A 15,294-nucleotide genomic window follows, 5' to 3' on the forward strand; every position below is an offset into this window, starting at 1 on the left:
CAGTGCCCAAACAGCTGATCTCACAGATCAGTGTATGGGCTAGTTTTTTTTTAGCACTTTGTGGGCATGTTTTATGGTCTGGTGGACCGGTCTTTAATGCTGATTTCTCTGATATTAACACACACATTGTCTGCAGCAAGCACAAATGCATTCAGTTTCCTATGCCTTGCAAACCACTTATACAGCAAGTCTTAAGTTTAAAACTGCCCTGATTTGTAAATGTCAGACTTTTTTTTAGCTATTTTATTCGCTAAAGGGGAAGGGGGGGGGGGGGGGCAACAGCTAAGTTGGTGCCCAGCCTGTCCTCTATCCCAGTCCGACCCTGCAAGACTGCTCTTGTGAAATATACATAGACTTACCATAGGTTACAAACAGACGAGCAATGCAAAAAAACACTGTTTCGCAAGAATGACAGTTGCATTTAGAGTATATTTAAAAATGTACAGTGATTCACTCAAACAATAAGACACTTTATTACGTTTAAATTTAATTAAGTTAAAGGATGGGAGCAGTTTAATATCTGCAATGGATATGGGTACACGGTGTGTTCTTTACATGACCTTTCAAAGAATGAAACACAAGTCATTTATTATGACAAGCATATTCATCAAATGTGCATGACAGGAACAAGTTCAACGTTCTTTCGGCAGAAAATCAAAATCCTTTTTATTCCCAATTCAGTTAAAAGGACAGAACTGTATTTAGAAAACAAATCATTTTTCAGCAGCGGCCACGTCAGGATCCTCATGAGCACTCGTCAATGCAGCTTAATTTTCACCTTTTAGAACTGATATTAATTCTCCACTTTCTTTCATTTCCTATGGAAGCAAAGCAGACCGCAGAGCTCAGTGAATAAATATTACACGACTCATGTCGATACAGACATCAACATACATAACACAATAAATCGCCAATTTTATTTCATTCATCAAGCATACGTTTACATAACTGCACAGATTCATAGGATTCCTAGAGGAGAAGGAAGCATATTTTTTATATTTTATTTACTAGAAATAATTTTTAAAACCTTCAGAATGGCAACTACTGTTAGACCACCGTCTGTGTTTAGAGTTTATTTCCATTATGTGTGTGCTCTTATTATGGTGCGGATGGCTTGTGGGGAATACTGGTGCATCACCTCACAGAAAATGAACCCCAACACACAGTCCGAGTTTAACTTAAGCTCTGCAGTTCTTCTACAAGAATGACATTTGTCCACAATGGCAGATTTCAGTGCTGTCTGTATAGTTAATTCGCATATTTCTGTGAAATGTCACTGTTTTGTTATACGCTTGCATAGTCCAAGGTGTTTTCTGGCTTGTTTTCTAGGCTGCATCATACCAATAAGATCTAAACAATTCAAGATGTTCAATACTGCCATCTTTCAGTGCTTGCATTATGTTCACATTAGACAATAATACCTGGGAAGAACTTAAATTGCTTAGTTACATTCAAAGCAAAATGAAATGCAATTCTGAAATCACATTTAAAAATTGGGCTTTGAAGGAAGGAAAAAACACTTTGCATAGAGCATGTAAAAATGATAGGGTGGTAAGATGGTCTTAGCTTTTTGGACGATACATTAACACACATCTGTTTAACAATTAGAGACAATATACTGCAGTTAATTGTAGTAACGCCAAAGTACTAGTTATAATTAATTTCTAAAATAACGATTTTTAAATCAATGCTGTGTAAGATATCTTAGCTGCTAGGTGGCATCACCACAGCTGGCAACACTGAGGGTACACGGACTCTGTTTAACATCTTGAGCAGTTTTCAAGGACGGTAGACACACAAGACTAGCTGCTAGCTCTCATTGCTAACATGACCAAGGGCTTCTCGACCACCTAGGCTTCGGCCAACACTGCGTTAATTAACTCTGGTCACTGAAACAAGCATCCACTTGCTTCCTGTGGTTTCTGCTTTTGATCCCTGCAAACTGCAGTCCCAGCCCACGGCTCTCTACAGCATTGTCCTGGCATCAGGAGTGGTGTTCTGCTTTTTGCTTGGCAAGGAAACAGCGTGGAGGGTTTTCACATACAATTGGAATCCAGCTTCCTTCAACGTTGAGAGCCCTGAACCTGTTAACCCCTTCGTTGCCAGGCCTTTTCCCCTCCTGTGCCACGCCCTTTTTTGGCTATTTGGGGTAGTGCGCGCTGAGGCCCCTGTAACTTTTTGACCACATAAGGTATCCACGCCAAATTTGCGTCCTTTTCTTCCAACATCATGGGGATTCTGAAGGTACTCAGGGTTTGTGGATTCCCCTGGAGGGGTCACAGAAATGAGCCAAAATACAGCAAAATGTAGTTTTTTTTGGGAAACATGGGAAAAATGGGCTGCAAATGAAAGCTTCTGGGTTTTTCCCTGCAAGTGTTATCAAAAAGGGTTTGTGGGGCTGAAATCACCATTTTCCCAGCTTTTAGGGGGTACCAGACTTTTGTCAGAAACCCAACATTTTTTACACAGTTTTGGCATTTTTCTGGGACATAGCCTATTTTTGCTATTTTTTGTGCTTTCGACATCCTTCCAGTTAATGGTAGAAATGGGTACAAAAGCAATAATGGATCCTGGAAAGCTATACATTTTAGAGAAGTAGACAAAATTCTGAATTCAGCAAGGGGTCATTTGTGTAGATCCATCAAGGTTTCTTTATAGAAACTAACAGTTAAATATAGGATAAATTCAAAATTTGCTGAAAAAAAGCGCCTTTTGTGTCAACGTTTTCACCTGTAACTTCTTGTAATTGAGACAGCTCTTTGAAAGCAATGTACCGTTACATCTGCTGGACATTACTGGTTGTGGGGATATATAGGACTTGTAGGTTCACCAAGAACCCGACGAACCCAGAGCCAAAAACTGAGCAGCAACTTGCAATGGTTTTTTTATTATGTACCGGGTATATAGTAATTATTCTGTAAAAACGTGTACATGGAAAAATCGGTATGAAAGACACCTATGTATTTCTGAAATGGGAACAAAATATAGAGTTTAGAAACAGTAGATATTTGCACATTTCCGAATTCGGGAATACTCATACTAGCATGAGAATTATCAGTCATTTTTTAGACTGACTTCTTTTTTACACAATGTCTTTCATTTGGAAGGCAGAACTGCATCGAACGTCAATAGGTAATAACAGTTCCTTTACAAATCTGAATTACCCTAAGTCTCCAGATAAAAATGGTACCTCACTTGTAGGGGTAGGCATAGTGCCCACGACAGGAAATGGCTCAAAACCCAACGTGAATACACCACATTTTCACAATGCAAAATTACCCTTTTTTTAGCAAAGTGCCTAGCTGTAGTTTTTTAACCTAGCTCTGCCGGCACCTAGGGAAACCTAGCAAACCTATACATTTTTGAAAACTAGACACCCAGGGGAATCCAGGATGGGGTGACTTGACTGCCTCCCACCAGGTTCTGTTACCCAGAATCCCTTGCAAACCTAAAAAATTGCCCCAAAAAAACACATTTTCCCCACATTTCTGTGGTGGAAAGTTCTGGAATCTGCGTGGATCCACAAATTTCCACCCACCCCGTGTTTCCCAAAGTCTTCCGATAAAAATGGTACCTCACTTGTGTGGGTCGGCCTAGTGCCCGCGACAGGAAACGGCGCAAAACGCATCGTGGACACACCTCAATTTCGCAGTGAAAAATGAACCTTTTTTGGCAAAGTGCCTAGCTGTAGTTTTTGAACCCTAGCTCTGCCGGCACCTAGGGAAACCTACCAAACCCACACATTTCTGAAAACTAGACACCCGGGGGATTCCATGGAGGTATGGCTTGCGTGGATTCCCCCAACGTTTCCTTACCCAGAATGCCCTGCAAACCTCAAATTTAGCTGAAAAAAATCACCTTTTTCACACATTTTTGTGTGGGAAAGTTGTGGCATCACCGGGCTGACACAAAATTCCTACCACCCAGCGTTCCCCCGGGTCTCCCGATAAAAACGGTGCCTCACTCATATGGGAGGCCCAAGTACCCGCGACAGGCAAGGGTCCAAAACGTAGTGCGCCTCACTACGTTTTGGGCCCTTGCCCGTGGCGGGTACTTGGGCCTCCCACACAAGTGAGGCACCGTTTTTATCGGGAGACCAGGGGGAACGCTGGGTGGTAGGAATTTTGTGTCAGCCCGGTGATGCCACAACTTTCCCACACAAAAATGTGTGAAAAAGGTGATTTTTTCAGCTAAATTTGAGGCTTGCAGGGCATTCTGGGTAAGGAAACATTGGGGGATCCACGCAAACCATACCTCCCTGGAATCCGCCGGGTGTCTAGTTTTCAGAAATGTGTGGGGTTGGTAGGTTCCCCTAGGTGGCCGCCGAGCACCAGGCCAAAAACCCAGGTGACCCCCCTTGCAAAACCAGGTTGTTTTGAGGTAGGCAATTTTCATGTCGCCTTACTACGTTGTGGGCCCTTGCCTGTCGCGGGTACTTGGGCCTCCCACACGAGTGAGGCACCGTTTTTATCGGGAGACCCGGGGGAACGCTGGGTGGTAGGAAATTTGTGTCAGCCCGGTGATGCCACAACTTTCCCACACAAAAATGTGTGAAAAAGGTGATTTTTTCAGCTAAATATGAGGTTTACAAGGCATTCTGGGTAAGGAAACGTTGGGGGATCCACGCAAACCATACCTCCCTGGAATCTCCCGGGTGTCTAGTTTTCAGAAATGAGTGGGTTTGGTAGGTTTCCCTAGGTGGCCGCCAAGCCCGGGGCCAAAAACTCATAGGACCCCCTTTGCAACACCAGGTTGTTTTGTGATAGGTAATTTTGATGTCTCCTCAATAGGTTTTGGGTCCTTGCATGACACGGGCACTAGGCCTACCCACGCAAGTGAGGTACCATATTTCTCTGAAGACTTTGGGGAACGCAGGGTGGGTGGAATTTTGTGGACCCACGTAGATTCCAGAACTTTCCACCACAGAAATGTGAGGAAAATGTGTTATTTTGGACACATTTTTAGGTTTGCAATGGATTCTGGGTAACAGAACCTGGTGAGAGCCAGTGAAGTCACCCCATTCAGGATTCCCCTCGGTGTCTAGTTTTAAAGAATGTACAGGTTTGCCTACGTGCCAACTGCGCTAGGGCCCAAAATCCACAGGTATGCACATTGCTAAAAAAAATCCGGAGCCCAGTGGCCTTTCTGCCGCCCTGGGGGGGAATCGGGGAAGGGGGTTTCATCCTGATATGCCCCTAAAGGGGCAGAAAGACTGTGGCTATTTTTTGTGGGGGTGGGGGTGGGGGCACTGGTATGACCATTTTGGGCAGCCCCCACCCCCACGCATAAAAAAAGCCTGCGTACTCGCTGGCGCCTAGTGGGCTTTCTGCCACCCCAGGAGGATGATCAGGGGCCACTGCCACCATCTGCCCTCCCGGGGGGGGGGGGGGGGGCAGAAAGACTGGAATTTCTCTGGGGGTGGGGTGGGGTATTGTCATGCCCATTTTGGGGAACCCCTACCCCATCACTAATAAAACAAAAAAATGTATGGTTTCTAGTGGGCATTCTGCGCCCCCAGGGGGGGGGGGGGCAGATTGGGGGCTACAGCTCCCATCTGCCTCCTGGGGGGCAGAAAGACTGTCATTTTTGTGGGGGGGAGGGTGGGGGCATTGGCGTGCCCGTTTCGGGCAGCCCACACCCTAAAAACAATTGCGCAAAAAAAATCCCTGGTGTTTAGTGGGCTTCCTGCCCCCCCCCCCCGGAGGGGCAGATTAGGGGCCATTGCCCCATCTGCACCCCCGGGGGGGCAGAAAGACTAATAATTGAGGTGTGGGGTGGCGGCATGGGCCAGCCCGTTTTGGGCAGCCCCACCCCTATTTTTTTTTTTTTTTACAATTCCCTTGTGTCTAGTGGTCTTTTTGCCCCCCCGGGGGCAGATGGGGCCAATGCCCCATCTGCCCCCAGGGGGGGCAGAAAGGTTGTAATGGGGGCGGGTGGGTGGGGCATTGGCGTGCCCGTTTCGGGCAGCCCCCACCCTAAAAAAAAACTGAAAACAAATCCCTGGTGTGTAGTGGGCTTACTGCCCCCCCGAAGGGGCAGATTAGGGGCCAATGCCCCATCTGGCCCCCGGGGGGGGCAGAAAGACTGATAATTGGGGGGGTGGGGTAGGGGCATGGGCCTGCCCGTTTTGGGCAGCCCCCACCCCTATTTTTATTTTTTGGAAAATTCCCTGGTGTCTAGTGGGCTTTTTGCCCCCCCCGGGGGGGGGGGGGCAGATGGGGGCTATTGCCCCCATCTGCCCCCCGGGGGGGCAAAAAGACTAAATAATGCCCAAATTATTTGGGGGGAGCAAAGGCCCTTGCCCAAGGGGCCGCTCCCCCCTCCCTGGTGTATGTGGGTGGATCCCTGCTTGGGGATCGCCCTCCTGTGGCGATCCCCAAGCAGGGATCCAATGGGGAGGGGTAGCATTGGAAAGGGGAGATTCTCCCCTTTCCAACGATACCTCTCCCGTCTTTCTACGTGCTCAGGGGGCTGAGATAGCCCCCTGAGCACGTACAAAGTGAAACCTGAAATGAGCCTCTTGGCTCATTTCAGTTTCACTTTCACTGTAATGACGTCGGCGCGACGTGCGCGCCGATCATCATTACAGTGAAAGGGGGGGGGGGCTCGGGAGCTGTGGAAGCTCTTCCCCAGCTCCCGAGGCTATTTGCAGTAAAAGGGATTCCCCAGGGAATGCCTCATGACGAGCTGGACTCGTCATGGGCACAGCGCGACTGTGCTCCATGATGAGTCCAGCTCGTCATGGGCACACAAGGGGTTAAAAGGAACATGCAGCTACACACGGTCAATGTTTGCCATTGCCATGTCTGGTAGGTCAGCTTACCATCACAAATGGTACCACTTGTGAGTGGCTCTGGGGGTCCCTTAGGTAGTAGAAGACAAGGAGCCTTCTGCAGGAAAAAGAGTCGAAATATCCAGAGCTTACTGCACCATGGGCCACAACACGATTTACAAAAGCTCATAGGTGCTGCGAATACAAGTGAAAGAGGCATTCTCCTATCTTCTCATCCATTTTAGCAAACTGCTTGGTGACACAATGGGGGAAGGAACCATTCAGGGGTGCATCACTTCGGGAAATTGGCAAAATCTAATTCCCGATACTGGAGCACACATCCATGGACAATCTGAAATACCATTTACTCTAGGGTGGAAATGGCTTTGAGAATCTTACAGGTTAAATCTTGCACTTCCATTGCGGAACCTGTAGTAATGAGGCAGTGACAGTATTTTGGAGTCTGCCGTACATGGACTTCCTCTTATGGTGCTGTGTATCCATTGTAAAAGCAGGACTTAGCAGTCTAAACAAACTGTGCTCTATGACTTTCATGCCTGTAAACATATCATTTCAAGAATTAGTTATTCTATTAAATCTCAAAATGATGACTTTCCAGGTAAGTACATATTTGCGCCTGTTGCTGCGTCAGTCACCTTCAATCTTATATCACCCAACTCATGGCAGACAAGACAGACTTCTTCATCCTTTTATTTGGAAACGTTCACATTGTACGCTACGTTTGTGTATGTGTAGCACATGTACAGGAAATGAAACATCACAATGCACCCCAAGTAGCATATGCACAGTACCCACCACTTCTTGTTCAATAGTTTACAACAACAGCATAACTATATAGCCTTGTGACCTGTACCATTAGCATAACACCATGTGCATTTGCTTTACGGGCGCAGTTTCGAAATTATGCTCTGCATAACCAACTATATTTAAGACAACGCCTCCTTGTTTCATTATTTCCTTTTTTCCTTATTGCTTGCCATATATCCTCTAAAGGCAGCCCATATACTTTTAAAGTTTCGCTCATGCAGTGACAATCTCCAAAAGTTCTTGTTTCGGCTACTTAATGTACCAAACGCCCTTGATGCATGCTACCACTATCAATTGTCCTATTTCTCATCAATCTCATTACCGTCCACGCTCAACCAGCAGAATAACTATGCAAGTGAGCTCACTATGTATGGAAATCTTTGGTAGCTGGACCAAGAGAACAGTTATTACACCCAAATGGGATTTCCCATATTGCTCTATCCTAGAACTATATAATACGAACAAGTTACTTACCTTCAGTAATGCCTTTTCTGATAGAGACTAACTGAAGATTCCTCATCTTGTGAATTTCTCAGCCGCCAGAATGAATCCGAAGATTTTTTGATAGCAGTTTCCTTGCATGGCTCCACTTCGGATCCAACCTGGATGTGACATCGGCACCTCTATACCTGTGACACCTCTACGTGCTGACTTCATTTTCTTTCTGATTTCTGTTGGGCGCAGAGCCTAAAGGAATCAGAATGAGCTAGTGTGCAGATCTCTTAGAGTGGCATCATATTAATGGACTGTATGAGTCCATACCACAGAATGGGGTGGTGGAGGAGGAGGGGTCAGGGAGAAATATAGACCGTTAGAGTCTCTTATCAGAAAAGGTGTTACCTGTTCTGATACAGGCTTCTAATTGCAGATTTCTCAGATAGTGAATAGATACCAAAGCAATACCTCCTCAGGTGGTGTTCCATGGAATGGATCAGACCAGGAAATCCTGCAGATAGATCCGGCAACATACCCATCTCAATTGCCCTGGTTGTCCATGCAAATAGTACTTTGTGAACGTGTGAAGGGATGCCCGCATAGCTTGATATGTGTTCAAGACTGGTATAACACATGCCAATACAGTGGTAGCAGCCTTCGCTCAGGATGAATAAGCGCACCAACCTTTTTGGTGATGAATTTTGGCCAGCCAATAGCACAAATTAATACACTGCACATTCCATCGGGAGATGGTTCTCTCTTGTATCGCTTTCCCCTTTCTCGCATCAGAGAAGCACATAGTGTATCATCCAAAAGATGATCTCTAGTCTGATCGATGTAAAAACTCAGGGCCTTCTTTGGGTCAAGACGACATTCTTCCTCAGAGGGGTGAAGTGGCGCGCAGAATGCCAACAAGGTGATGGATGGACAGATGCAGAAGGGTGCAACTACCTTTAGCAGGAATGCCGCTCTCGTGCGAAATTTATCCAGGAGCCATGATGTATATGGCTACTGGACAGACAGGGCCTGAAATTCACTCACTCGCCTTGCCACGGTAAAAGCAGTGAGGAAGACAGTTTTGATGGTCAATAGGTGTAGTTGACATTTATGCACCAGTTTAAAGGGAGTGCACATGAAGTAGGTGAGAACCAAACTAAGGTCCCACTGCTGCATCGAAAAAGATGTTGGTGGGAACATGTGGATTAGCCCTTTAAAAAAACGCATCACAACAGTTGGTTTTTAAAAGTGATGGCTGATCTGGCAAACGTAAAAATGATGAAAGATAACCCTCAACTATTGCCACAGCAAGGCCTTGCTGGGCATACAAAATAAGATGTCAGGCAAGCTTGCATTCAAGAGTTGAATATCACAGGGGAAACACCCGGCAACAAACTACCACCAGTATCCTGAGTAAACAGTTTTGGTGAATGGACACCTGGCTGCCAGGAAGACATCAACCACCTTGGGATGGAGATCAAAAGCCATTGATTGCAGGCAGTTAATCTCCATGCATGGAGGTGCAAGTTGGGCTGTGCAAGACCTGGCCCTGCTGCTGCTAAAGGAGGTCCTCCCCAAGTCGGAGCCTGATCAAAGAAAAAATGCTCATGACAAGAATTTCTGGGTACCACACACTCCTCACCCAGTTTAGGGTCACTAGGAAGACTCGAGCCTAGTCTTATTTTATCTTTTTTCCAGTACTGTGGGCAGGAGAGGTATGGGAGGTAAGGCATACAGGAGACCTGAGCCCCAATAGAGCAGGAAGATGTCTACGAGGCAGTACCGCCATGGGAACTCCAGCGCACAAAAGTCTGGACACTGCATGTGCTCTGCAGTGGCAAACCGATCGAGACAGGGTTCTCTTCAATGCTGGAAAATGCCCTCTGCCACCTACAAGTGCAACTGCCATTCATGATCCACTAGGCAATGGATTCTGGGTTAGTCTGCCCTGGCATTTAAAGACCCTGCTATCTGCTGGGAGATGACACAAATGCCCGAGTGTTCAGCCAGTTCTAGAGATGCACACACAGGATCTTCGACTCCATGCTACCCTGTCTGCTGCAACACCACATGGCAGCTGTGTTGTCTGTGAGAACCTGCACCTGTTCCCTCTTGATGGTTGGGAGGAGGGCTTTCAGTGCCAAGTCAATCGCTTGCAACTCCAGGAGGTTGATGTGGAGGTGAGCTTCCGCCAGGGACCAGAGTACTCTGATCTCTACATGTCCCAGGTGAATTAACCACAACAGCAATGTTGCATCCATTACAACCTTTTGATCTTGGTGGGGATGGACAGGGGTCCGCTGCTGGTCTAATTGGGGTCAAGCAGCCACCTTCAAAAATACAAAATTGCACAAACTACGGTGAAATAACCATCGGAGGCAAAGAAATATATTCAGTGTGTTACAATACCATGTCCCACAGCCCCTCTCCCATCTGAAAGACAAGATGGTCTATCACGTAAGGGAGTAAGTGGACACCGCTTAATGTGTAGCCTTTTTTAAAAACGTTCTGTGAAGTGAAGCACTTAGTGCACATCACTGCAAACTGGTCTGTACATAACGATTAAGTTTTGCAGTTAACATGACGTCCGCTAACTAAAGATGCCACAGTTGCTATCTAAAGAAGATCTATTAAACGAAAGTGAAAGCCTTTTCCGCATGCCTTCTAGCCATAGTTGCAGTTTCCCCTTCAAATTAGCTGTTACATTGTGAAGTGTGTGCAAATGATAATTAAATCAACACGCCTCCTTTGAATTCATCCTGTTTTGGGTGCACCAAATGTGGCATAATAGGAGTATTACAGCAGGCCTCGCATTTACCAGGATCTTATTAGTATAATTAATTAGGTATAAATGGCTATAAGATTCATATTGTGTAGCATCTCAGTTTTATTTGGCAAGGCTATTATTTTCGGTCCCCTACTGACTTTTAGAATTGTGGGTACAATCAAAGCATTAGTTTTATCTAACTTAGACGCAAACATGGCTACATAAGTTGTCTCCTACATAGGTTCCTGCACCAGCCTAAACAAGATCTAGTTTCTTCAACTTTTGAAAGGGAGTGTCAACTTTAGCTTCGCAAATCACTATTTGAGAATCAACGTTTTTGTAGTACCTCTAGATATTCAAAAAACAATTCTCACTATCCTGATACAACTTTCTGATTTATGGTCAATTTACAGGATTGCCTTATGTCCACTCTCATTTCTACTCTATCACCGAAGGGTTTCATCAGGTTGTATATGCTGTGCCTGACCATGGGACTGTTCATTTTCAAGTTCTAATAAAAATGATACAATATTTTCTTAAATGTACGGTTTTAAATAAGTATGCAGATATGATGATAGATCGGAGGGCAAAGATGCACAACCTCATCCTCCACATCCACAATCATGTTCAAGGCAGCGTTGAAGTTCCAATCTATGATTACAGCAGATAATTTTTAACAGACTCAGATTGCACCACAAATGTTTCTAATCAAGTGAGTCTGCAGCTCAATAGACAATCATTGAGTCTACAGCTCAATGGAGACTAGACTGAGATTTTGCGGTCCGGTAATGCGCAGGCCTACTGGTCAGATGATAGACGGCCTTATGGGTTCGATTCCGCCCCTTGTCTCAAGAGGGCAGTTAAAAATCTTGGCTTTCTGGTTAATGAGAACCTTTCTATGAGAGAACAGGTTGTGGCTATTAGTGGTGCTTGTTTCGGCACTATGCGCCTGCTTAAATAAAAAAATTCAGTGGCTCTTGTTAAGGTCAAGGAGAACTTTTATTCAAGCTCTTATAATGAGTCATCTTGATTACGGGCACGCCTTGCTGGTAGCTGCCAATGAGTTGCTTCTCTCCAACTTGCAGGTCGTTAAATTACAGTTGTGAGCTTGGTTAGTAAGCTTCCTCCAGGCTCCCCGTCGCCCCCACGCTCAAAGCTCTTCACTGGCATTCAGTGAGAAAACGATCCTTGTTCAAATTTCTCTGCCTCATTCATAAATCTCTGGTTGGCAAGGGTCTGGCTTACCTACGGGAGAAACATACTCACTACTACCCTAGCAGAAACCTTAGATATAAGGATAAATTGCTACTGTGCCCCCACCACATTCGCACGTCGAGATACAGCGGCTAGACATTTTCCTTCCTTTCCCCCCACCATTGGAACAAGCTTCCCCTCCATATTTGATCTTGCTCAGGCTGCAATACCTTTAAAAAACTTCTGAAGACCTGGCTATTCTTATTGATTGTCTGTCAGATTCAGTGGAGAGCCGAGATACCCCTTTGGGAGTGAGTTGTTGCACTATACTAAGTTCCACTAACATAACAATCAACATCTTCATCTCTTCGGACATCCCCCTTCATCAAAAAGTATTGACTCTTTGTATCAGCAATATCTTCATTTTGCTGAACATCTAACAATGTAGGAGCTAGAAGAAGTGTTTTGCTGCTTGAAGGAAGTGTCTTTGTGGCAGCAGCATTGGAATGTTGACCAAAAATATAAAGGATGCTCAGTTCTGTTAGGGCCACTTTGCCGATCAGAGACCAGATGTCGATCCCAATACTGAATTGTGCCCTTCAGGACAGTTTCATTTCCATCACGACTGCCCCTCAACAACATGACCCTTGTCCTTACGTTCTGTATATGCTGACTCCTAAATATTTGAAAGCATCTAGCACCCATTCGATGTCCTCTCCAGTGAACACGGGTGGGGTGCAATTGCTAGACATCCCCATGCAGTGTGAACAGACAGGATTAGCCTCTATCCAGATGCTGGCTAATTAGGTGCCCAAAACTTCCAAAGATCCATAGTACTGTGTGCAGGTTCTCTCTACATACAAACAGTATGTTACTTGAATGTAGCAATATTTTATACGTCATGTGGTGAGCTGTACGGCCTTTACATTTTGGTTCCCCTCTTATCATACATTCTAGTGTTTCTGCTACCAGTGGAAATGCTAGTGGTGACTGGGGCCATCCCTCTCATGGGCTCCTTCCAATGAGCCACCGGTTCGAGATTACCCTACCTGTCCCAACCCTCCTTCTTGCATGGGCAAATAAGATGACACTATAATATCCTAGACAATTGTGTCATACGCTTTCTCTAGATCCACACATAACCGAGGGAGCCAGGTTCATGTGACGACCACACACCGTAACAGACCTATCTATAGCATCTCACACATCTGCAGTTGTACCAAGACATCTATTCCGTATTAAACAATATTTTCCCAAATTTGCAGCCTCGTGATTCTTTATCTTTTTGTTAAACAAAGAAAAAACAACCAGAGGGAAAGGCATACTGGGAAAAAACCGATCAGGGTAGCCAATTTGACTTTGTGTTGCCAAGGTCTTTATTTTTTTTTACTTCAACTCCACACTGGGTACCCATATTACATAAAAAAATTGCCAAGCAGCCTCCCCTCGGTTTACAGATTGACACGTAGATAAATAAAGAGTAACACAATCTTTCTGCAATGGGATTCAGCTGGTTAATAATCAATAACAATGGGATCATTTAACAAGGAGATTCAAGGACTAGATGTCCACCACATATAATGGTCCTTAAACAGTTAAAGGAATGGAGAACCTCATATTTAAAAAGATAAAAAGGAAACTGAACAAAATGGGTTCTCATTGCCAAATATAATGTTGAAATGACATGTTTTGGACAGACAGTACAGAATAGTTTCACTCATTTTAGTGCAGCCTGGGATTACATGTTCTAAAACACAACTGCAAAGGTTATTTAATGAGCTTGTGTGTCTCAATGAAAGTAAAGTACAAGAGTCTTTTGTTTTCCTTTACACCCTTTGCTTCATTCTCAGACAGCAATTGCCAAATCGGGAAAGATCCAAAGAATACTTTTTAACAGAACAAGTTTTCTTTTTTAAGGGCTGAAACTCTGGCACAACACCGGTCACATCAAAGCCCATGTCCCGCGCAAACCAAACAAACCCCACAGCTTCCAGAGTCATGGCCTCCTCAATACCGACATCACAGACTCCACAGTACACTGGACAGGCAGCAGGTGAGGCAGGTGGGTGGCCTGGAGGAGGGAGGTTTAAGAAGCACCAGACACTACTGCGAGCGGGGTGTACTCGTTCAAATGCCTAGTCGCCTTTTCTCCACACTCGTGGTGAAAGCGACAACGACTCCGACACCGTGTGCAGATCAGACAATGGCCTAACCAAGTAAGAGTCTGGGTAAGTGTGACCAAACTGGGCCTAGGACTTAGAATTATGTCCGGCGCGCAGCGTTTGTAATTGAGTTTTGTGGACAGCTTATGCAGCAGTTCAGCAATGAATCAGGAAGGTAACTCACAAGCTAAATAAGCCACCCTTGCTTTGAACACATGCAGCTCTATGCCGCTAAGAGGAGGGGTATGAACTCACTCAAAAACATTAAAGGATGCTGAACACAATACCAGGAATCCAGAGGCTGAGAGGACAGAAGGGATAAAGGAGGTGCATGTGAGGAAGTGGAGTGGGCAGTCAGTGCTCCCACTCAATTGGAAAAAAAACTGCATGAAAAATTAAAGGAAGACAAGTTAAAAAAAAAATGAGAGCTGTGTAGGCATTCCCAGCCTTGGAGTAAAGGACTGGTTTTCTAGAAGCTGGCAGGCGGAAATGAGGTAATGACTGGAGTGAGTGTGGGGCACTGAGTGCACCCTTGCTTCAGATCTTTCAGAAGATCCGTCCTCCAATATGCAAAATCTATTTTGTTTTCTCCAAATTTGAAGTATTATTTAAGTATTATGCAATAATTAAGGAAGACGATAGAGCTAGTAAAAACAGCCACTAGGTGGCAACCACAATACTCACTGTGCACTTTAAACGCGCTCCAGAGAATTGTTGGGAAAGATATGGAATAGAATTAGCTATTGTACGCTCAAAACGTTCAATGTGCAAACGAAATTTCCCATTTCCTGGAACCACGCATTTCAAAGGTGGAAACAAAATTGGGACGATGATATGCGGCCATCCATAATCAATAATCAGTAATAATTAGGATAACAGGGTATCTGCTACAAGGGAAAATGAACAGCAAACCTACATATATTATTGCATGCTTACAATAATACATTGTTACAAAAGGCATATTTTGCACAGAGGTGCGGAAAAAAGATTTTTAAATGTCTAATGATCGTTAACTTGCTTTTAAAGTCTTACCTTAACAATATCTAGTCCTCCAATAAGTTCACCTTTCACGTACAATTGAGGGAATGTGGGCCAATTAGAATACGTTTTTAATCCTTGTCGTACCTAAAGAGAAAATG

The 15,294-nt window shown here is 44.8% G+C and overlaps 1 protein-coding gene across 1 annotated transcript in view; it reads right to left on the reverse strand.

Annotated features, from left to right (window-relative positions):
- Positions 1–449: 449 nt before the first annotated feature.
- Positions 450–15,294, reverse strand: part of GLRX3 (glutaredoxin 3) — a 151,336-nt gene continuing 136,491 nt past the window's right edge. Inside the window, exons 10-11 of the mRNA XM_085606207.1 lie at positions 15,188–15,280; positions 450–818 (exon numbers count right to left, since the gene is read on the reverse strand). Coding sequence (XP_085462333.1) covers positions 768–818; positions 15,188–15,280 — 144 coding nt within the window. The 3' untranslated portion in view covers positions 450–767. The remainder of the gene's footprint in view (positions 819–15,187; positions 15,281–15,294) is intronic.

The sequence above is a fragment of the Triturus cristatus genome, chromosome 1_2, assembly GCF_964204655.1.
Source record: "Triturus cristatus chromosome 1_2, aTriCri1.1, whole genome shotgun sequence".
Classification (NCBI taxonomy): domain Eukaryota; kingdom Metazoa; phylum Chordata; class Amphibia; order Caudata; family Salamandridae; genus Triturus; species Triturus cristatus.